Source organism: Kogia breviceps, chromosome 5 (assembly GCF_026419965.1).
Source record: "Kogia breviceps isolate mKogBre1 chromosome 5, mKogBre1 haplotype 1, whole genome shotgun sequence".
NCBI classification, from domain to species: domain Eukaryota; kingdom Metazoa; phylum Chordata; class Mammalia; order Artiodactyla; family Physeteridae; genus Kogia; species Kogia breviceps.
Genome location: NC_081314.1, coordinates 107,708,036 through 107,733,132, shown reverse-complemented (window position 1 = coordinate 107,733,132; position 25,097 = coordinate 107,708,036). Strand labels below are relative to the sequence as shown.

Here is a 25,097-nt window from a genome sequence, read left to right as displayed (position 1 = left end):
GTTCAAGTCTTGAACCTTAGTGATCTTTTTAATCTCTTACTGTCATTTACCACTCTTTGGCAGTTATAATTGTATTCATCCTGTACCTTCTACTTTGTGCTGTCATATGCAGAAGTCCAAAGAAATTCAATTGTAAATTTATGAGAAAATCCTGTATTCTATTCTTGTAGAAGAAAATAAAATCTACTCTTTGTATTTGCAAGCTGTCCTTAAAAGTCTCTTTATTCCAATTATAGCTTTAATTCAGTTACTTAAAAAAGAAAGGTCCTATACTCTTCATAGCTTCTCCCATTATTTGGTTGTTCTAGACTATTCTCTAAATGTTTAGTTTTTCTTTATAACTCCACAGAGGTTGTAATGGTCCTTGGGGATGGCTGTGGTATTGAAGGTTGAAATTTTTATTGTTTGTAACTTGGGGAGTCAGTGGCCTTAAAGGCAAGAGTTCATTTGTTTATTTATTCTACAGATCCTTATTAAGTACCCATTATATGGTGGGCATTAGTTTAGGAACTGGGGTTATATCAATAAAAAACAAACAAGCAAACAAAAAAACAGATATTCCTATCTGCAAGGAGTGTAAATTCTAGTTGGATATTTTATAGTATCTACCTTCCCTCCAAACCAATGTGCTTAGATGTCATGCTTATTGTGTAAGCAAATAATAAACATTCTATTTAGTACTAAAGTATGATGAATAACACATTTATTTCATTTTAGTTGTGAAGTTAAATTAGTGTTATTAATTTAAAGTCTAAAGATTCTTTCTTTTATATCATTTGAAACAGAATATCCTGAAGATGTAGCACCTACTGTTGGATTTTCCAAAATTGACCTTAGACAAGGAAAGTTTGAAGTCACCATCTTTGACTTGGGAGGTGGAAAAAGAATTCGGGGAATCTGGAAGAATTACTATGCTGAATCTTATGGTGTAATATTTGTTGTGGATTCGAGTGATGAAGAGAGAATGGAAGAGACAAAAGAGACAATGTCAGAAGTGATAAGACATCCTAGGATATCGGGAAAGCCTATATTGGTGTAAGTAATGTTGGTGTCATTGTAAACATAGAGACAGCAGAATTAAGTCATTAAAGAAACTTACCTAAGTTACAAAATACTGAATAAGCTAAATTGTCACACCCTCGTATGATAAAATATATGTAATTTACTGGGAGTTGTTAATATACCAAAGCCTTATTATAATGCTATCTGTAGAGGTTAAGGGCAGAGTATATATAATGAAGAAATCTTATAATTAGATCTCCTGGGTTTTCAAATGTGAACTGTTTTATTTGATCATTTACTTTTGTCAGATTTTGCAAATGGTCTATTAACAAGGTTCTAAAATGTTTTTCAATTTATTTTCCTCTTTTAATAACTTATTTATGTTTTGCCCCTGTTCTTTTTTTCTTGAAGAGTATTCTTGTTTGAAAGTTATTTAGATGGTTTATTCTTCTAATGCCATGTTGATTTCTCAGGTTTTACTACTATATTTCCGAACTGAACATGTGATCTGTGCCATTATCAACTTAGTTGTATGCTTAGCATCATTTTGTCCAGCTGCCTAAACATTTTTTAAAAATTAAGTGACAAAGGACTTTTGCACCCGCCGTCATAGCATTTCTGCATAGTAAACACCAGATGGTGCTATAACTTTGAGACATAGTAAAGTGAAAGTAGTTTAAATTGCTCTTAAAATTGGAGTAAGCGGAATGTGTGTTTTGCCTTCTTGTCCCTTTTCCCTCGTTCTTGTGTTTCATTACTAACGATTAAAAAAACCCCAAGCAACCTATCACATGGTTAAGTGAGAAATTGTAAGACAGAGTTCCTCAGTGGTCCTCAGTAATAAATGAACATTTTTAAATGAGGCAGTTTGGAAGCTCTGATTACAAAAAGTAAAACTTTATTGTATCATTTATTGTTAAGCTTATACTGTTTAATTTTTATACATTTAACTAATTAAAGAAGTTATTTGATATATATATATAAATAATTCTCACCTTTATTGAATATGAAATAGACTTTAATAGATATGTATACAAAGAGTAAACTTTGTTGAACCTATAGACTAAATTAGTCTCTACAAATGTTTAAGCAGAGAATTAGTGACTTCTACAGTAAAAAGTATTAATGACTGATGTTCATTTGTAAAATAATTGAGTGTGCTTTTTTTAACCCAATAGTTACTTATTTAATTTATTCTTTTATTCATGTATTCTCTCATACATTTATTCATTCATCCATGTACTAATTCAGCAAATATTTATTGAACATCCACTATGTGCTAGACATTGTTCTGGTGATAGGGATACCTTTGGGAACAAAAACAATAAAACTCCATGTATGATCTCAGGAGCTTACATTCTAGGGGGTGAGACACACAATAAATGTAATAAATAAATTGTACACTAGGTGATAAGTATATTGAAAAAAAAGCAGGTAAAAGAAGATCAGGAATCCTATGGTGGTGGTGGTGACAGGGGCATGTTACTCTTAAAATTAGGATAATCATACTAGGTCATATTGAGAACATGACACTGGAGGTGAGAGAGTCAGTCATGCAGATAGATGTATGTGGCAAAGCCCTGAGGCAGAGGCATGCAGTTTGTGTCTGCAGTGTTTACTGAATAATCCAATGTCAGCAAGATATCTGCTTTCAGTTCTGTCACCTCTCTCAGCTAGTGAATTTCCAGAATTGGAAAAAAAAAACAACTCACAACTAGGATGATTGCTCACTATTATAATTTCATAGTGCAATCTCACAAAGACATGAGAATTAATTATGGATCAATAATATGTTTATGAAATATGGAATGGTTTGCCATTTGATGAGTTTTTCTCAAAGGAGTTTTACAACCATAGAATTTTTATTAATAAAGGTAAACTTTTTGAGATGTGTGTACTTCAAAAATATACAAAATTTACTAAAAAGTAAATATTCTCTCTTTTTTTTTTTTGGCCACACTGCACGGCATGTAGGATCCTAGTTCCCCAACAGAGATCGAACTCACGCCCCTTGCATTGATTGGGAGCGCAGGGTCCCAAGCACTGGACTGCCAGGGAAGTCCCCAAAAGTACATATTCTTAAAAAATTTAGAAGAGGTAGGAAAGAATGATGTTAAAAAAAAAATGATTGACCTATCATGCAGAGCCAACCACTGCTCTCATATTGATGAGTTTCCTGCGCATATTTTTGTAAAACATGTAATGTATGCAGTGTTCATATAATACATAAAATTTTCTATCCCACCCGTTTTTCTGTTTATGAATCCATCTTGAATATCCACCCAAGTCCCATATTTGGAAGTTCTCCTGTTTACCTTTTTCTCTCTGACCTATAATTAATTTGTCTTATTGATGTTACTATCTTAATATCGTTTGAGTCTCTTTACTCCTCTTTATTCCCTTAAATGTTACCTCCTTTCAGCCTTTCTTCACTTCTCCCTTGTGTTACTGATTACTCTCCTAACCAGTCTCCCTGGTAGCAGGGAGACTATTCTGTAAGCTCTCCTCTACATTGCTAGCAGGAGCCCTTTTCTTTATTTGATATTTTTCAAATTACAAAATTGGTACATGCTTTAATAAGTGAAACGATGCAAGAATAGATAAAGTACTTGAGAGCTCAGTTTTAAATGCAAATTTGATCATTTTACTTTTCCTCTGCTCAAAGTCCTTCAAGTTGCCTCCATAGCTCCACACAGATAGGAAAGTCTGTGTTTTAACTGATGTAACCCTGGCACATAATAGGTATGGCATTGAAAAGTCCATCGGATAGTATGTGGGAGGGGCGTCCAGTAGAGCCCTAGTAAGCTGAGTGCTAGGGGCTAGTGGGTGTGGAGATGTAGGGGAGGCTACCTGAATTAGGAGGCTGGCTACAGTGCTCCTTGTTGCACATAGCTGCTTCCTTCCTGCCCACGGACATCTGGACCTCTCATCTGCAGAATCCTATAATGGCATCTAATTTCTTCCGATCACCACTTGTCTGTCTGAGCCTAAACTAGTTGATTTAGTACCTACAGAACTCACTTCAACCCCTTGATAATTTTCTCTTCCCACCCTCTAATAATGAGCAAACAGAGAACAACAACAGACCTCTGAGAAGATTCAGTCATTCAACAGAAGGAAAGAAACCTGAAGAATTATTATCTTGTCTGTAATCATGAAATTACAAATTGGTAGAACAGGATTCATTCATGCTATGGGAAGCAGAGTAGATGACCACGATAGCAGGTCTTGGACACTCTAGCTCTGTCTGACCTAATTCTGCACAGTAGTCTGACAGCATGTGTCATTGCAAATGAAGCCTCAGTCACATTTCACTTTATGTCACAGACGTGAGGGTTCTCTTGAAAGGTCAGAGTCATAGATCACTAGGCTTCGGTGTTTTATTAGCTCAGAATTTCTGTTTGGCAGTTCTCTAGTATTTACTGCTTAATCAGCATAATATTCCAGTCAAAATCTCTGAAATAAGTGGTGAAAAGGTGAAAAAACATGGGTTTAGAGAGAAGACAGAGAATCTGAAACCTGGATTCTAAAAGTTGTGTATTTGTTTATGACCCTGACAAGTCACTTTACTTCTTTGGACTTAGTGGTTAAATGACTCTTCTTTAATAAAAGTAACTGTAAAATATAGTAATTCTGTGATTGTATTCAGCTGTGTATTATAATGTGGACCTTAGTATAGTCTATGCCAAGAATCCATTTTGGTAAAAAGGTAAAAGTGATTTGTATTCCTTCTAAAGAAAGTAAAAATGGATGCCATGCAAATATTTGACTCTGTTATCATGCTGAGTTGTTTATTTACCTAGAATAGAAAGTCTTTTTTCTCTCATGTCTACCTACTATAGATTAACTTGAACCTCTACTCTGATTAATTAAGGTATGAATTATATTACCTACCCTCACATTCCCCCCCACTACATACATACTCTTGCTTTAACCATTTATAATTTAATTATTTATTAAAAGCTCTAATACTAGATAGTCTTGACAGATAAAGAAGACCTTTCCAAAAGAAAAAGTAAACAACTTTTGCAGTGTTATAAGTAGCACTGAAATCAGTAATAATTGCAAAATTTAAGCTCAACATCCACCATAGAAATTTTCCATTAATAATACAAGGTACTATTTGTTGATTACTTGTGGAAAGGCTGAGCTAGGAGGTATTTTAAACATCTTAACCTATTGAAATTTTCAGCAGTCCAAGATTACACCAATGTTATGTAAGAAGGCACATGTTCTTTCTGCATCTCTTCTTTCTAGTACAGTCTTGAAAGTTGCCCTCAGAGCGATTGTAAATTACCCTTCATTTTTTGTGGTTGAATATCCTAATACTTATAACTGAAATAACTCTGGAGATCCACAGGCTAAAATTTCCTCCCAGGATAATAACAATTCTACTTGTGTTAGCATACTTGAACTCTTGGAGTGGTGCCACTTTCTCATTATATACTGTTTGCTTTTCTGTGGAGTTATATGACCTAGCTTAACTTTTGGTCAGACCTCACAAATTAGATGCTTCACAACAAAAATGTATAGGAGTTTCACTCAGGGAAGAAAACATAATATCTCATATATGATCTGGCTAGACGTTATGAACATTTCAGTAAAAAAATGTTTGACCTGGAGATCTTTGCACCATGGGTGGCTTCCCAAGACCCTCTGAAATCACTTACACAATTCTGAGTTCATGTGCATTTTTCTTGGGAGCAGATTCTAGCTCTCATCAAATTCCTAAAGGATTTCATGACCAAAGAGGTTACAAAAAACATGGCAGTGAGTTTTTATATTAGAAATAATAAGCAGGGTTTTATTATTGATAATTTTTTTTATTGATATCAGACTTTTGTCTCCACCCTCTGTATGCCTATTTGACTCACCTTTCTTCTAGACAGTATTACAGGAAGCTGTTAGTTTGCAAGTTTCTTTGAGTCATATTCTTTCTTATAAGTGCCCAAGAGAAGTTAATTAGGTTATGGGTTATCCTAATAACTGTTCTTAGAATTTGAGTCAAATGTACTTTCATAAGTCAGACATTTCAATAAGAAATAGGAGGACGTGGGCCCTTTTTAGAATTCTGGAAACCCATAAATATGGAAGTATGGACTACCTATGTCACTTAATCACTTGATCCTTGTAGTGGTGGGTCCCTTAACTTACTATTTTTACCATCTGAAACCCCTACTCACTTTATTTATAGGGTCCATTGGCTTAAGATTTCTTTTCTTTCAGCGCAAACTTACCAAGCTGTCATCTTCATCAGCTTTATTTAGTTATACTGTTGACTCACCTCTATATTTCCTTACTGAGGGCTTCCTTTTGTCTGTAATGGCATCCAGCTTCACTAATAGCAGCTGTAGTTTACAGTAAAGCTTCTCAGCTGGTTGACTTCCTAGGTAATTTATGCACAAAGAGCCTGTAGAGGTTCCCATCCTTTCCCTCCCCTGTCCGATACGCTCTATTGTAAAACAAAATAACGAAGAAAAACCTGTCGACAGTGTCGTTAGGCGGCAAGATGTTATCCAGAGATCACCTGTATCAGCATCAGACCAGACCTGCTGTATTTTTTAGGGTGGGGCCAAGGATGCCTCTTTCTTTTTCACGGGTTCTCTAGATCTCTCTGCCGCACAGCAGAAATTGAGATCTACTGGTGCAGGGGAAAGCATGGGCTTTGGAGTCAGCCAGGCCTTGAGTAGCTTACTTAATCTTCCCGAGCTTCTATGTCTCCACTTGTAAATAAGGATTTTAATACTTGTCTTGTCATGTGAATTCTAAAATAATGTATTTAAAGCATCTAGTGCAGTGCTTTACTAGTTTTCTGTGCATGTGATGGTGGATATGAATAGTTACTATTGATGATATATGCTGTGTCTAGGTAGAGATGAATTAAGAGATCTAGTTTTAAAGTGTCATATGTGAATTCAAGCTACATGAAGCTTTTCATTACAGAAAATGACATGGTTTAGTGGGTAAGAATAGGAGCCCAAGTGCTCAAAATAATTATTGCATACTTTCTGAACCAGTAGATTCCTAATAGTGTGCCTCCAGTGCTTAAGAATTTTTTGTTTTAAGGTAATGATTTTAAGGGAAAAAATGGCTACTTTTAGTGCCTATTGTGTGTGAATAAACAAAATGTTCAGCAGCTAATTAGTTAAATATGTTTATGTTGCTTAGGTTAGGGTGCATTTGAAATATAACAATGAAAACTGTGTGATATATTGCTCTGCTATGAATCTTTCTGTGATTAAGTCTTGCCTTAAAAGCAGTATGTTTAGATATAACTGCTACTAGAAAATTACTATTTTCTGAACCCATCTGGATATAATTATGCTAATGAATATTAAATAGTACTTGAGATTTTCAGTTTTCATGATAAACAATTTGGGAACAATTATAAACAAGTATCAGTAAGGCACTACATTAAAGGATATAGCACAAGTTTAGAAGGGGCAGAAGAAATATCTCTCACCACCTGATTTAGCTGGAGAGTTTATCACTAGTTTTAAATTTATCTTTTTTTATAATGTTCCTTAAACATTTGAAGCTGACCTATGGGAAACATCTTTTTCTCCGGTAATGCTTGTAACTGACACAGTAGAAAACTCTTCAATTTCTTTATATTTTATAAGTTAAAAATTATTTAATAGTGTTAGGAGATATATATATACACATATGTAGTCATATTCCTGTTCACATAAGAATTCTCTCATTTTCCCACCACCAAATTTGCTGTTATCTGCTTTTATTCCTTTGTCTTCCCTCCTGTAATATGGAAGAAGTGTTTCTGCTCCTGTCCAAGATCCCACCCCTTTCTACTATTGTATTGGGTTGGCCAAAATGTTCTTGCGGTTTTTTACGTAAGATGGCTCTAGTAGTGCTTGGTTGTCTTTAACTTCATTCGAAACAATTTTGTTAGATTGTGTGTGACAGCTGTCATATCAGCGTGCATTTTAAAAAAAACTTATCAAAATTGGTGAATTTTTGTGTAGCCATTTTAATATTGAAGACGGAAGGAAAAAAGCAACATTTTCAGCGTATTATGCTTTGTTATTTCAAGAAAGGTAAAAACGCAACCGAAACGCAAAAAAAGATTTGTTCAGTGTATGGAGAAGGTGCTGTGACTGATCAAACGTGTCAGAAGTGGTTTGTGAAGTTTGGTGCTGGAGATTTCTTGCTGGACGATGCTCCGCCATTGGGTAGACCAGTTGAAGTTGATAGTGATCAAATCGAGACATTAATTGAGAACAACCAACATTATACCACTCGGGAGACAGCCGACATACTCCAAATATCCAAATCAAGCATTGAAATCATTTGCACCAGCTTGGTTATGTTAATCGCTTTGATGTTTGGGTTCCACTTAAGTTAAGCGAAAATAACTTTCTTGACCATATTTCCGCATGTGATTCTCTACTTAAACGTAACGAAAACGTTCTGTTTTTAAAACAAATTGTGACAGGTGATGAAAAGTGGATACTGTACAATAATGTGGAATGGAAGAGTTCGTGGGGCAAGCGAAATGAACCACCACAAACCAAACCAAAGGCTGGTCTTCATCCAAAGAGGGTGATGGTTGTGTATATGGTGGAATTGGAAGGGAGTCTTCTATTATGAGCTCCTTCTGGAAAACCAGATGATTAATTCCAACAAGTGCTGCTCCCAATTAGACCAACTGAAAGCAGCACTCGACCAAAAGTGTCCAGAATTAGTCAACAGAAAACGCATAATCTTCCATCAGGATAATGCAAGACCACATATTTCTTTGATGACCAGGCAAAAACTGTTACAGCCTGGCCAGGAAGTTCTGATTCATCCGCCATATTCACCAGACATTGCACTTCGGATTTCCATTTATTTAGATCTTTACAAAATTCTTTCAATGGAAAAAATTTCAATTCCCTGGAAGACTATAAAAGGTACCTGGAACAGTTCTTTGCTCAAAATGATAAAAAGTTTTGGGAAGATGGAATTATGAAGTTGCCTGAAACATGGCAGAAGGTAGTGGAACAAAACGGTGAATATGTTGTTCAATAAATTCCTTGGTAAAAATGAAAAGTGTGTCTTTGATTTTTACTTTAAAATGGAAGCAACTTTTTGGCCAACCCAATATATTATTCCTCCCCTTTCTTATATCGAGTTTCTCTGTCTGGATTATTCCCATCAGCAGAATGTGCTCTTTTGTTTCTTCAAGTATTGTGGAATCCTTTGGCTCTACATCTCTCTCCGCATGTTGACTCCTTTTTATAGTATCCTATTCAAAATTCTGGAAAGAATTGTCTGTAGTGGATTCTGTACTTATTTATATCACATTCTTTCTTCAACATGCTCCATTTGTGCTTTCATTCCTACAATTCCTTGAAACTGCTCTTGTTGGAGTCAGTTATCTCCATGTTGCCAAATCCATTGTCACTTTGCTGTTCTTATTTTACCTAAAATTGACTATTTCCTCAACTTTGTTTTCCTTTTAGCACTTTTGCATTACAGCATACTTTTCTTGATTTTCCTCCTACTTCATCGATGGTTCCTTCTTAGTCTTTTTTGTTAACTCCTCTTCTGCTTTAAGTCTAAATTTTAGAATATCCTAGGCTCTTTTCTGGGCTTCCAGTTTTTTGCATCTAGATACTTTTGAGACCTTAAATATTGTTTATACTCAGATGACCCAAATCTATAGCTTTGACATCTCCCAAGAGTTCCTACTGATATAGCTAATATCTTAGAAACCTCCACTTTGACATTTTATGGTCATCTCAGATTCTATTGGCCAAAACAGAATTTCTTTATTTCCTTCTCACCCCTAGTGTTGAAACCTTCATCTCTGTCTTTTCCCATCTCAGTAAAAGCTATCATAATCTAATCAGTATCCTGTAGATTCTACCTCTTAAATCTATCACATTTTAGTCTAATTTTTTTTTTCCATCACTACAACTTGGTATATAGTAGTTAAGAACTGGTTCTGGAATCAAATTGCCTAGGTTCAAATACCAGTTCTCTGTGTACAATTTCTGTGACCTGAGTCAGGTTACTTAACCTAGCTGTACTTCAGTATTCTTGTTGGTAAAATTGTAAAATTATTAGAACAATGCTGGGACATAGCAAGTATGTTTTTTTATTAGTCTTGAGTATTAGTACTGCTGCTACCACCATCACCACCACCACTCTCATCCTAGCTCAAGCCTCCATCATCTCTTAACTGGGACTATTGCATTAGCCTTCTAATTGTTTTCTATACCTATATGCTTGTCCTCTACTCACCTGCCCCAAATCCATTTTGACCCGTTCTCCGTACAGTAGACAGGATGATTTTTTCCCAAATATAAATTACATAACATTACTCCCAGGCCAAAAAACAGCTTTGCCTTTATTACACTTGCTGTAAACTTCAGACTTACAGAGCTTTACATCTAGCCCCTGCTGACCTTTCTTAACCTCATCTTTTACCTCACTGCTCTTTTCCCACTATGATACAACTGTACTGCTCATTCTTCTTTGAACGGAGTAAGTTATACCCTCCTCAGGGTCTTTGTACTATTTGTTTCATATGCCTGGAATATGTGCTTCCCTTGTCCTCATCACTCAGATCTTCACTTATGTTACCTTTTAGAGAGGCCTATATTTACCACCCAGCCAAAAGAAGCCACTCTGACAATATCTTATCACGCTTATTTTAAATCTCTGCCAAGAACTTAACATTGTCTAATATTTCTATTTGTTACATGCTTTCTCCACTAGATTGTTAGTTCCAAAACTCTATCCCCATATGAGTTCAGACTGTGTCCCAAGCCCATAGTCTATTGCCTGGCTTCACAATAAAGTGATGGAGAAACTTCCAAGCATACAATTGCCTTTTATTTTTTACTTTATTTGCCAACCCTCTTAATCTGTAATACAGTGTCCTGAATGGACCCAAGTTCAGGAAGACAGTGACTTAACTTAGCTTTTTAGGCCTTAAGCTAGAATCAGCTCCTAGTTACCAACTAGACTCTTCATTAAGTACATAGTTTGGGTTTTCCTAGGATTTGTTGACCACTGAGTTAACTGACCTGTCTGAACATACAAGATTTGATGCAGCTTCTAGTTTGATTTGGCTTTAATAGAGCGCCACTTGAAGTTTTGTCTTATACAATTCTTAACTACCAAAATGCTCTTAAATGAACTTAAAGCATTGTTTAAGTAGTTGCCACCTACTGACATTCATCTTGTTAAGGCGTTGGAAGTTACAAAAATATGTAATAGAGCTTGATACCTGTCTAGAAACTTAAGAAGATCATTTACCTCGTTTTCAATAGTTAACCCATGAGTTTAAAGCTAATATGCTATTTTTAGTTTAATAAATGAAGACTTGTTTTATGTCATTTGCTTTAGAAATTTCTGTAACTCTAGTGGGTAAGGGCGAAAGGGGAAAATTATACTTAATAATGATGAAAGTATGTGAATGGCTCTATGAAATGAAGAAAAATGATACAAGACACTAAATTATGGGACATCCTTCATTCTAAAGCTGGAGAAATTTCTAAAATAGCTTCTTTATTTTGAGCCACAGCATGGACAACACCAGCAACACAATACCCTGCAAGGATTTCTTTTTTTGTATTTTACAGCTAGTCCAAATTTTTCTTTAGTAGTGTTAACATACTCTTTTGTGCCATTCACTATCATTTCAATATTGTTGATGCTTTCTCCCTGTTCCTCTACTAAAAGAGATATCTGAATGAAAAGGTCCCTTAAATCCTTTATTTGGTTCTCCAAATTAACTAGTTCTTTGTGTCTCTGTTCCATCTCTGAGAGTTGTGCTTTAGTGATACTGATTTCACGAAGTAAGCTTTCATTAAAAACTTCCCATTTTCCTTGATGAAGCATATCATTTACCTCTTCTTCCAGCACTTCTTTTCCAGCAACTTCAAGCTGACGGAAAATAAATGTCCTGCACTTCTCTTGCTTTGCTGCTATTGTGTCATTGTATATAAACATAGTTTGCTGAAAATGGCGGAACATCGCAGCATGTTGAGATTTAAGTATCCTTGTGACCGCTGATGATGGACCGTTTTCATCCTCTGACTTTTTAACTTCTTTTACTAAATCATCCAAACGTCTATTAATGTGTTCTGCTTGGACTTTTATCTCTTTTGTAATGCTAGACTCTCTCTTAAGTAGACTAAACCTTCTCATAGAAGCCACCAGACTTTTCTGTTGCTGCCCCAATTTTTGAACATCACCTGTCAAGTTGTTAATACTCTCCTGTAGTTTTTGTATCTCATGTAGGTGTCTCTCAGCTACAGGCTCTCTTTCATAAATAACAGCTTGCTGCAGAAACACCCCTTGTTCCTCTGCTTCTGTAGTCAACACATTCTTGTCTCTAGAGAGCTCAATTTCCTTTGTTCTTTGCTTTAGTTCTTGAAGTCGGTCTTTCATCTTCCCTGTCCTCCTAAAAGCAAGAATGATTGTGTTGAACAAAGAAAAATTTGGTATTTCCCCCCAGTAGCAGTTGGCTTTACATAGCTATGTCTATCTCTCAGGAAAAATCCTCCTAGTTTTCTGAAAAGATGACTAAAAATTAGAAAAATCAATAAGAATTTCCTCATAAAGATCACTGAAATAGGAAAAGTAATGTCAAATATTTTGTAAATCACTTCGCATAATGCAGGGCTTCTATGAGTCCCATACAGTTGAGTAAAGTAGCTGAGTAAGCAGTGATAGAGAAATAATTGCCCCCAAATAAGTTCTCAGTGTCACGATACTGCCACAGAATAGATTTTTCTTGATTTAGGAAACTATATCTTAGAATGGAAGATTTGACCATATCTTTTTAGGATTAAAAGGTCACTCTGAATGTGTCCTTATTACTAAAGATACGGTTCCCAGTTAATTTTGTCTATGTAATGTCAAAAAAACATACTCATTTTGCTAAATGTGTATAGTTCAGCGAAAACCAGTATAGTGACAGGGCAGATTCCATATGGAAGCTTTAAGCAATATAGGTAATGTTGAATTTATCTCAAAATTTCTCAGGCTTCTGGATTGACTAACACATTATTTGACATAGCTTTGTTTTCTTATCCATTACATGTATATAGAAACATATTCTTGGTTTGATCATGCTGATTTCTCATTATTAGCATTCCTTTGCAAAGATATCCAGACTGTTAGAAAAAAATTTTTGTCAATTCATAATAAGTGATATTTTTACAAACATGAGAATATATAAAATCTTATTTGGGGGACACTGATAATATTGACACATTGTTTGCTGTGTTGGTAGTTATTCATGGAATCAATTTGATGTACAATTTTATAGTGATATACATGAAGTGAATAAAAAGAAATCCCTGTTAATAAAATACTTTATTTTCACAGCACATCTTGACTTTAGAAAGGCATTTAAAATGCCTTTCATGATATTTTTGTGGATAAGAGGAAGCTGTTAGGGAGTTACAAGTAGCTCTTTGAACCACACATAGTATCAATTAGAGAAAAAGGTCTCTAATGTGATGCTGTTATGCTATGGGATTCAGTGCTTGATATGTTTATGCAAATATTTTTATCAGTTATTTGGGTGTCATAGAAGGCATACTTATCAAACATGTTGATGGCACAAAATTTGGAGAGTTCTTTAGTATGTTGAAGTACAGAATTGGGATTTGAAAATTAAAGTAGAACAGAACACTATACTAAAATAACAAAAACATGTTTAACTGGATAGATGTAAAGTATTGCACCTAGTTGTTTAGAAAACACCTCTACATCTATAAACTGGAAGACCCTTGAGTTCATAGCAGTGCTTATGAAAATCACTGGAGATTTTAGTTAATTTTGAGCTTTTAATGAGAACTCTCAGAATAGTTCTTATGCTTTCATGCATAATAATGTGATGTCTAGATTGACTAAGAAAGATATTTGTTCCACTGACTCTATGCTAGTGAAAGCAGATGGGAGAGGGACTGTGTTAAATATGAGATGAAAATCCACAAATTGGGAATTTCCAAACTGTCATGGAAAGGATGAAATTGGAAGACCATAGTATATGGAGAGTTGTTGAAAGAAATGGAAATATTTGTTCTGAAAAAGAGAAGGTCGAGGGAATATCTACAACTGTTTTCTAAAATGTGTAGATCTGTATATATGAGGGATTACACTTAGCTGGCATAACTCCAAAGCTCAGTGTGGGTGGAAATTACATGGAGTGAGGTTCAGTTTAGTATAAAGAAGACTTTTCACACAAGTAGAGCTGTCTGAGGATGGAATGAACTGTTTCATGAGATAAAAACCTTGCCATCACTAGAGATGTTCAAGATGTTCTTGAATGACGACCCAGTCGAGGATACTGTAGAAATGATACCTGTATTACATAAAAAGTTAAACTAATATCCTGATAATATTCCTTTGGTTTTAAAGAACTGACATTCTGTCAAATAATTTTTGAAGCTTACTATATGCAAAGTTTTAAATGCTATATATAGTGTGTATTCAGTAATACCTGTCCTTGAGTAATTGGTATCTGAGGGGAGATGGACAATACACAATTAAACAGATAAATGAGATAATTTTAGATCTTGATAGATCAATTAGGCAAGGCCTCTCTAAGGAGCTATTTGAGTGTAGACCTAAATGTTGAGAAGATGAAGAGCCAAGAAAGTGCCTCCTGAGTATTGGAGATGGGGTGCCAGGCCAGTGAATAGGACTGGTATGTTTTAAGAATAAAATTAATGCTTATGTAGGTAGAAATTAATATGGGCAGTAACATTGGAGGAATGAAGTCAGGACGGTTGGTGGGGATCAGATCAAAAAGGGCCTTGTGGGTCAAAGTAAGGAATTTAGATTTTATTCTAGATGCAGTGGCGGACAGTGAAAGGATAAATAGGGTATTGACATAAGACTTATGTTTTTAAAAGATCACTGTATAGAGAATAGTTTCCTGATAACCTCCAGGAGAGATCTGGATAGAAACTAGATGGAATAAATGGGAACCATCTGGGATCTATTTTGGAGGTAGAATCAATAGGACTTATTGGTGATTTTAACCCTTCAGTAGCACTTAACCACAATTACTTCTTGAAACGCTTTTAAGTGTTTCTCCTGGCTTTCCTCTTGCCTCTTTGGCTCTTCCTTCATCATTTTCTCCTCCCTGGTTTCTTCTCGTCTTTCCTACCGCTGAATACTGGAATGCTTCTACGCACAGTCCTCTTTTTATCCACCGTTGTTTTCCAGTCTCACAGTGTTAAATGCCGTCCGTTAGCTGATGACTCAAAGTTATATCTCAAGTCTAGACTGTTCTCATAACACTTGTCTACTCAACAGCTCCATTTGAATGTCTGTGTCTAAAATAATTTCCTGATCTTCCAACTCCCAAACTGCTGCTCCATCTCAGTAAGTGGCACCTCTTCCAGACTCTTCTTCCAGTCTTCTTCCAAGTCACCCTACCAAAAACTTTGGAGTCTTTCTGGACTACGTGACTACTCTGTTTTGTGTCCCTGTTCCCCCCGCCCCCCCCCCCCACACACCCTTATATTCAAACTAAAAGGGAATCTTGTCAATCCCTTTTTCAGGGTACATCAGGAACCACCTCCCTGGTTCAAGTCACCATCCTTTCTCACCTGGATTATTGTAGTAGTCTCCTACATGGTCTCCTTGTTTCTTCCTTTGTATCCCCGTCTCCTTTGGTCTTTTCTTAACACAGAAACAAGAGTTAAAATGTAAGTCAGATCATGTCATTCCTGTGCCTAAAGCCCTCCTTTAGTGTGATCTCTCAGAGGAAAAGCCAGAGCCTACAAGGTCCAATATGACTTCTCCACCTCTCCTTTCGCCCTTCTGACCATGCCTCCTACAACTTCCCCTCCCTCTGCCTCAGTCACACTGTGCTCCTGGTTATTCTTCACACACACCTGGCAGGATCCTGCCTTAGGGCTTTGGCACTTGCTGTCTTCTCTGTTTGGAATGCTCTTCCCCATGAGTGCTGTCTTATTCCCCCAACTTCTTTAAATCTTACTGAGATGACACCCTCTCAGTAAGGCTGTCCTTGGTCACCCTATCTAGAACTGCAACCACCCTTCCCAGCTTTAGTTTTTTTCCTAGCACTTTTCACTATATTTTACTTATTTATCTTACTTTATTGTCTGCTCTCTTCCCCAAATATAAGCTCCATGAGGGCAAGGATCTTTATTCATTCTGGTATTCCCAGCACCTTCACAAGTCTCATTTATTCAAGTTCTGATATTGAGCTCTTTATAGTTCATATTTTCCTGAGTTCTTAATATGTGACAGGCACTGTTCTAAGTGTGTTGTATGTTCTTTTAAGAACTCTGAATTAAGTATTACCATGCTCTCCGTTTTAGAGATGATGACATTAAGACCTGATCTTAAGTAACTTAACCAAGATATCAGCTCGTGGTAGAGTTGGGATTCAAATTCAGGCAGTCTAGTTTGAAGGACTCACTCTTTACTGTGCTATAAAGCCTTCTTCAGTGGTATCAGGTGCTCTATAGAGACCAGTTCAGATAAGTTCTGAGAAGAGGCAATTAGGTAAGTGAAGTGGTTGGGAAAGAAGCCAGATCACAAGGGATACTAAGACCTTGAAATCTGTTTTTGATGGAAAAAGTCTTTTATAGATATTAACAGTCTACTCAGAGACATTTGCTGTGTACCTGTATTGCTGAGCATTTTAAGTACTGGTTGGAAACATTTAACAGCAAGTTTTTGTTGCCTGTAATGCACTTACAGTTTTCTGCTGTTAAATTATCTAAAAATGTAATTCAAATAGCTTGCAGTCTTTTATTTTACCACTGATTTGCTATATTAAAAGTAAAAAAAAAAAGCTTCAGTCTGTACAATTTATGCAAATAAGAGACTTCTAAGTAGGGAAGGGATTTCATTCCCTCTGTCTCCCCACCTTTCCATTGTCTGTATTCTACCTTACTTGCAAAGAATAATTTCTTTACCTTAGGAACAAAACTAACCAGATCCAGTGGTTTACTAAGATCTGTGGGAAAACATAATAAGCTATAATATTAAACCTGTAAAATTTGTGAAAAGAAGATTAGTCAAGGAGGACTATGAGAAGGTGGCAATATAGATTGCAAACTTTGGGTGTTAGGAAATTAGATCAATATAAAAACATGAATATATTGATCTATGTGTTGGGCGTACCTTCTAGGAAAGTATTGGTATTTACTGGCCTTTGTCCTTACAAGTAGGAAATAAGCAAACTAGAGAAAAAATATATAATACCATGTGAGCATACTATTTTTTAAAATAAATTTATTTTATTTATTAATTTTTATTTTTGGCTGTGTTGGGTCTTTGTTGCTGCACACGGGTTTTCTCTAGTTGCGGCGAGCGGGGGCTACTCTTCGCTGCGGTGCACGGGCTTCTCGTTGCGGTGGCTTCTCTTGTTGCGGAGCGCAGGCTCTTAGGGCGCAGGCTCAGTAGTTGTGACATGCGGGCTCTAGAGTGCAGGCTCAGCAGTTGTAGCGCATGGGCTTAGTTGCTCTGCGGCATGTAGGATCTTCCTGGACCAGGGCTCGAACCTGTGTCCCCTGCATTGGCAGGTGGATTCTTAACCACTGCGCCACCAGGGAAGTCCTAGCATACTATTTTTTTAAGTCCTTTATTAAAGTGAAAACGAAGTGATTTTAATTGAGAAAGATTTCAGTACTAGAGCAACCAATTAAACATGCAGAAAGTTTGATCTTATCATTTTTTATATTTTTCCCACCTTTTAAATTATAATAAACAGGTTAATTTATAGGTATATATACTTTCATGTAATTAAGTTATTTATAATTAATTAGTTAATTGTAATTAACCTAATATAATCCTTAATATAAAAATTCAGATTTTAAGAGATAAATTGTAAAGATTTTTAGCTTTATAAACTAAGTTGGGATTTCTTGTGAGTTTTAAATATTCAGTTTATGAAAAATTCCACTTGGTCCCATTTTTATCAGTCAAGATATGCTTGGTTATGCCACAGTAATGTCCAGTCACCAAATCTTGATGGATTACAACCACAAAGATGTATTTTTCGTTCACATTTCATGTCCATGTTGGGTTAGCAGGGGCTACTGGTTCGCATCTTGGTTTCTCAGAGACCTAAGCTCCACCTTTCTGAATGTGGTAGGCTGGTAGGGCAGTTGGAAGTACTGGAGAGTCTCCCATAGACGTTAAAATGCTGTAGCCTGAAATGATGCGTGTCACTTTCCTTTGCAACTCCTCGACCAGCTGAAGGAGGATGGTAGTGATATGTAGTCCTCACCTGTTCTCCAAAGGAGAGGTGAACGTGGTTTCTTCCACATCTATTGAATATTATAATTTGATTCCGAAAATAATCCTTAGAGGTTAACTAATCAATTTCTCATTTTTCTTATGGGGAAATTGAAAATCAAAAAAGTTAAAACACCTACAAACATTGGGAGGTGATTGTAGAAACTTTTTTTTCATGTGATAATTTTGAGAAAGCAGCATTACCACCCATGATTTATTATGTGCCTCTGATAAAGACTAATCTTCCTAGAATAGAGGGAGGTAATTACTAAAGTCAGTTAGCTTAATGATTTATCTTGAATAGCTCCATACGGTTCTTTGTTTGGTTTAGTGTTTATCACCTCCTTATCTGTATGCTCCCTCTGGTATTATTATATTGATGCTGAAAATAAATTCCTCCAAAAGTGTTTAAAACGGATGTCATGTTGCTTTTGATATAGCCATAAGCTTTTTCTTTTCCTTCCTTCCTTCCTTTCCTCCTTCCCTCCTCCCCCCCACATGATTTGAACAAAGCCTTTTCTTTTAAAAATGTTTTTAATGTGATTATTTTCATCATTAATACAGATACACAGTTTAAGAAGTCAGACCACTTCAAGGCTTATGAAGATAGACAGCTGACTCCTGTCTGCCCCACCACATTCTATTTCCAGTTCCTCATTCCCAAAGGCAGTCATTTTCAACCCCTTAGCTATATGTTGCTTTTAAACTCCCTATTTCTTGATAATTTGCTTATGTAGATGTTTACACTTTTTTCAGTTTTAAATAATCTTTGCTATGAAAGATACGAATTTAACTTTTGTGTTTTTTTTTTGTTTGTTTTTTTTTTTTTTTTTTTTTTGGCTGCACCACACAGCTTGCAGGACAGTTCCCTGACCAGGGGTTGAACCTGCGCCTTTGCAGTGAAAGTGTGGAGTCCTAACCACTGGACCACCAGGGAATTCTCGGATTTAACTTTCTCTTACACCCCCATCCTTCCCTCAAATTCTTCCTCTCAATGTAATTATATCACAGTTTTTGTTATAGTCAATATTATGTGTTTACGTTACTAGGACTACCCAAATACTATATTTACTAGAATCACATATTATATATACCAGAATCACACCAGAATCATATTACATATACCAGAATCACTAGGGTTATAGTTCCTTTCTCAGAAAAATTTTTTTCACTGTATCTAGGCTTTTTCAGTGGATAGAGCTAGTAGATGTATATTTTTATTTTAAGAAAGCTTTTCACCGAAGTATTAACACATATACAGAAAGTGCCCAAAACATAAATGTATAATTTGATGATTTTTCACAAAGCGAACGGACCCATTTAACCACTACACCAATCAAGAACCTTGTAACTTTTAAATTTTTCTTGAAATTATTACCTAAGTTTTTCAGTTGCCTAATTTTCATTTTCATTTTCTGCTGCAAGAAAAAGTTCTTGCAGCAGGTAATATAGTATATTAGATCTAAAATAATTATGTTAGCAGCTGTATTAGAATTTTTCATACAATCAGACCAAATTAAACACTTTACAATTTAGAAAAAGAAAAAGTATTAGTTCAGGGTCTTCCCTGGCACTTCCACTGCAGGAGGCATGGGTTCGATCCCTGGTCAGGGAAATAAGATCCCGTAGGCCATGTGGCGCGCCACCCCCCCCCGCCCCGAAAAAAAGAAAAATGATTGATTCTGATCCCACACACCTGTGTCATGGAAAATCTAAAAAATTTTGAATCCTATCCTTGGCCCCATGTAGAGATTGGGATTCTTGTATTTTCTTCTGCTGTACCTCAGTCAGAATGAGATAAGACAAGAAGTGAGGTACACTGCATTCCTATTTATGTACACAGGTTTCTGTTTCCTATTCATATACTAACCTGTTACTATGAATTCTTACAACTATAATGTATATAGCAGATATGATGTTTGTTGTACTATTTTTTTTAATTGACTTGTGTTCCTCATAATATGGGAAAAGAAAAGAGTGATAATATTGGAGGCTCAGATGAGAAATGAGGGAGGTATCAAAACCAAACAGATTTTGATTTTTTTATTCATGAGAATTAAGTCTTATCTAATGCTAAGTAGCCTGACAATTTTAAAATTTCACAGTTCTTAAGAACTACAGTGTCTCTAACTTTCTCTTTGGTTGCATGGCTTGGAACAAATCCCGAAACAACCCCCTCTAATATACTTACGGCTAGCTAGGTCTTTCTTTTTTTCATTTTAATTACACATAAATGAACAATGTTATCAAAAGCCTTTTTCTGAAGCATCATAGTTTAACATTTTTTTAAGAAATAGAATATTTCAAATTGATATTGTAGCACAGTATGCTTTTGCAAAGTGCTTTTGAGAAGGTAAATTTTACTGTCACTGATTTTGGAAATGAAGATATTTGACTCTCCCTTATAAAGGTGGTCTTATCCTGGGTTTCTGTGTTCTTGGGATAACAGTTTCCTGAAGGAATACCACACTTTCATATTTGAATAAAAGATACTTTAAAGAACTCTTTAAAATATATTGATATGTATTTTACGTTCATTAATCTTAATAAATTTAGTAGCAAAAAGAAAGTAAATATTCTGAATCTTTTTTTTTTTTCTATAGATCTCTATATGTTACTGATATTAAAGGAAAAACAGTCAGATTTCCTTTCAGTGCTATATATCATAGCATGCATATTATAGTAAATGATGTTTATATAAAATCAGCTGTAAAGTTTATACTGTGTTCATCTTGGTGTATGTCTTCATTTATTTCTTTAGAACATTTAAAATATATTTATGTTCAAGATCCTTTTACATTATTAGGTTATTTCTGGTTTCTTAGAAATAATTCCTTTGTTTATTGTGGCCACCAATTGTTTTTCTTGGTGATGGGCAAGTATATTAGTAAACTTTGTCAGCAGATTATCTTCAGTGGGGAATTATATTATACAAGAATGCCCTGAGTGTCCTGTATTATGCATACATTCTTAACCGCGTTTTTGTGGTTGTCACTACTAGGGCCCCATGGAGTTTGCCCATCATAACCCAGGTAGTATAAATACAGTTTCCCTCTATATCTGTGGGGAATTGGTTCCAGGACCCCCACAGAGACCAAAATCCATGGATGCTTAGGTCTCATATAAAATGGTGCAGTATTTGCATATAACTTATGTACATCCTCCTGTATATTTTTACGTACTTTAAAAGTATACTTTAAATCATCTCTAGATTACTTATAATACCTAATACAATGTACATGGTATATAAATGGTTGTAAATAAAATGTAAATGCTATCTAAATAGTGGCTGGTATGTAGAAGTTTCAAGTTTTGCTTTTTGGAACTTTCTGGGTTTTTTCCTGAGTATTTTCCATCTGAGGTTGGTTGAATCCATGCATGTGGAACCTGCAGGTACAGAGGGCTGACTGTATGGGCCTGATCTTTCTCTAGTAATTTCTATAGCCCAGGTAATATAAATATGGGCCTGATTTTTCTGTAGTGATTTTGTACCCTGAGTGAATACCTCACTCCCTGCTATACTCCTGGACAAGCCAACAGAGATTTTCCTGTGTCTGTATACAGGCTGTTCTTTTTCTGGTCCACTATTTCATATAGGAAACTCAATTTTAGCTCCCTATTATGAACAAACTCTAAACCCGAGCCTCTAAGATAAAAGTGTTTTCTTCTTGTAGCCCATGGAGTTAGCTTTAATTCCTACTTTCCACCTTGGCTATGAATGTGTTCCCTCTTCATTTCTGGCACCTGGAAATTTCCCTTTCTTACTTCACATGTAATGATGTAGTTTAGAAATTTGTCTTTTTTTCCCCCCTTAAGATTATATCAAACACTTCTCTACGTTTCTAGCAAGAGGAGAAGTTTCTGTATCTGTGTATCTTCACTGAAAGTCATAGGTGATTATCTTTACAGAGTTAACATAATTCAGAATGTTCCCTAAATCCTTATATTCATCTGTGCAGAAACTGACCTAATGTAGGTATTCAGGTGCATGCTATACATAAATTGCATTTTCCAGTAGTTGCATACTCACAGCTACATGTATAACTATTTCCAATTTAACTGTTTAATCTTATATCTTCATAAATTATAAGCAAAGTGAGATATCTAAGCATATTAGAATTGAAAAGTTGGAAGAGACAGAGTTCAAGAAGGCATAAAATATTAAGTGCATAGTTGTGAAATCATTTAATTGCTTAGGTAAGTGAAATTGATGAATCTACCATTTTATTCAATCTTTTCTCTACCTTAAATTTATTTTCTTAATATCCGAAGAGTTCTATCCAAATGTGAGCCGTCTTTCAGCATGTTTAACTTACTGCTTTGCTGTACAGTTTTGAATTCTACTGTTAATAACTGTATCTTTGAGCTTAAATGTGATATTTGCAAAAAGAAAGAACACTAATTTATAAATATAGTAATCAAGTTTGACAATTTGTTTTGGGAAATACGAAAGTAAACTTGTATGACTCAAAACTTTCTCTACTCTATTATAGACAGGGAACATTTCCAGGAACAGAAATATTTGAATAAAAATTATCTAGTGCTTTAAGAACTATGCCCTGGGATAGATACTTTATAAATTTATAGATTTTTTTAGCTAAGACATTTCTTTTTATAGTTACTATAATGATTCAATATTTTAAGAAATGTAACCAGTTTTTATTTAACGTAAAATGGAATATTCTTTTGCTTTTGTGTGTGAAGACATGTTGCAACACTTCCCTAGTTCAAGGTGAAAGCAGCTATTACTGGAATATTCACCTCTTTGGCTACTTAAATGAAGAAAACAAACTTAAAAAAAATTATTACAAATTGTGTAAATTCTAAGTTTAAATTATCAGACTTTTTTTGTAATCAGCCTTTCAGTGCTTTTTAAATTCTGTTAGTGCTTTTTAAATTCTGTTTTTTGTTTAGTGTAAATAAGTTAATTGGGTTTTTTGTTTGTTTATTTGTTTTTGCGGTACGCGGGCCTCTCACTGTTGTGGCCTCTCCCGTTGCAGAGCGCAGGCTCCGGACGCACAGGCTCAGCAGCCATGGCTCACGGGCCCAGCCGCTCCGCGGCACGTGGGATCCTCCCAGACCGGGGCACAAACCCGTGTCCCCTGCATCGGCAGGTGGACTCTCAACTGCTGCGCCACCAGAGAAGCCCCTAAATAAGTTAATTGTTAAATTAACTCATTTAATGTAACAAGACCATTTTTGTTTAAATATTAAGACTCATGTAATTTTGAACTCTCACTTATCTGATTAAAGCAAGCTGTACTTATGTAAAATTATTTTTATATTAAATTTAAAACTACATAGCCACAAATATAATGTGTTCTAGGTATTACATAGCCAACTTACAAGTTTTCCCTTAAAACATTTATTAATAATAATTATTTTGATTTGAAATGGGTTATATATTAAAATCTAACATAACAATTGTAAAATAACTTTCAAGAAATATCAAAAAATAAAACATGTTTTGGTTAAGCCTCTATACACTGTTTAAATTTTGAAAGTATCAGACCTACCTATGTGTGTTGCATTAAATGATGTTGATTTAAATTTTTTAAATGATCAAATCAAATATAATATTGATATTAAATTTTATAATTTAAGTACTTTCAGTACACTAGCTGAAACATTTCAAAATTATAGTCTGTTTATAGAAGAAACAATTTTAAGTTTGTTTTTATAGGGTCTGACTTTCTAGTGTTTCCAAAATGAAAAGATATTTTTTTAAAGGACATAAAATAAAAAGTTGATTTTGTTTATGGTGGTCTATTTCTAGGAATCTAAACCCAAATCTCATTCAGCATATCAGTAGTATATATGAGCACATCAGCTGCCTGTAGCCTGGTCCAAATCTGAGCAAAACAGGTAACTTTAATTATCTGTTGGGCTCTTTTTAAATGTCACAGATTTCAGTCTCTGGATGTCTCACATTAAAAAGTACAAAAAAGAGTGGTATGTTTACCTTTGTCTTGTTCCTTTTGTTGCTTTTCCACCTGCGCAGTTGGAGTCCTGCCTGTGAGAGAAAAACTGAGTACCGTCTGTAATATTTTGTTCAAATTTTATTTAAGTCTCTGTCTTATAGTTCACAGGATAATTTCTGTATGGTTTTCATTTAGTTAACTTAATTGAAAGCCACATAATGAAGTCAAATAAGTTAAAGTTATCGTTTTGTTGTTAATGTCAAATGAGAAGAACAAATTTCTTACCTCACCCCTGGAGAATCCAGTTCTGCCTGTTAGCTCCGTGTTCTTTAGATTAAAGGAAGATTGTTTTCAGTGGAGCTAGTTGGTAACAGGAAGTCCTTGTTAAACTGCCTAAGATGGAATACTTGGCACAGGCTCTGTAGTTCCAACCCTATATTACACATAAAGTACATTACTCACGAAAGAGGGGGTTCATAATTAAGCAAAGATTACTTTGTTTTCTTTAGGTATGAAAACTTGCTAAATGTATGGAATTTGGAATAAATAGGAATGGAAAGAACCTTGGGTAAAGGCTTTTTGTTCAGTTTACTTTAAAAATGATTTAATTCCATCTTATTTTAGGGAAGTCCAAGAACTTAACTCAGAAAATTACCAAATTTCAGAACTACAGCAGCCAGAAAAGAGTTCATGTCTTTAAACCTGCCACCTTTCCTTTCTTTTTAGTATGCCTGCTATTTTTAAGTTTCTTTCATAGTTTTCAATATCAAAAACTAAAATTGTCCAGCACTATATGTTATGCTATTTATTATATCAATATAACAATTCGAAATTAATTTTTACCAGAGTGAAATATTTGTAGGAAAAGTCAGAAATAAAATTTGTCTCACACAACTAAATTTTCTTACATTCCCTTTTTCTCCGCCT

General features: G+C 35.2%; 2 protein-coding genes across 4 annotated transcripts in view; one reads left to right on the top strand and one right to left on the bottom strand.

Moving 5' to 3' along the window:
- Positions 1-25,097, top strand: part of ARL13B (ADP ribosylation factor like GTPase 13B) — a 75,330-nt gene that overhangs the window by 21,729 nt on the left and 28,504 nt on the right. For all 3 annotated transcript variants that reach the window (XM_059063835.2, XM_059063833.2, XM_067034873.1), the window contains one exon: positions 786-1,035. In XM_059063835.2, the coding sequence (XP_058919818.1) occupies positions 786-1,035 (250 nt within the window). The remainder of the gene's footprint in view (positions 1-785; positions 1,036-25,097) is intronic.
- STX19 (syntaxin 19) lies at positions 7,969-24,506 on the bottom strand. Its single transcript, XM_067034875.1, has 4 exons — positions 24,456-24,506; positions 24,212-24,262; positions 15,585-15,657; positions 7,969-12,418 (listed from the first exon to the last, which is right to left on the bottom strand). The coding sequence occupies exon 4, from the start codon at positions 12,403-12,405 to the stop codon at positions 11,521-11,523; it is 885 nt and encodes a 294-aa protein (XP_066890976.1). The 5' UTR covers positions 12,406-12,418; positions 15,585-15,657; positions 24,212-24,262; positions 24,456-24,506; the 3' UTR covers positions 7,969-11,520.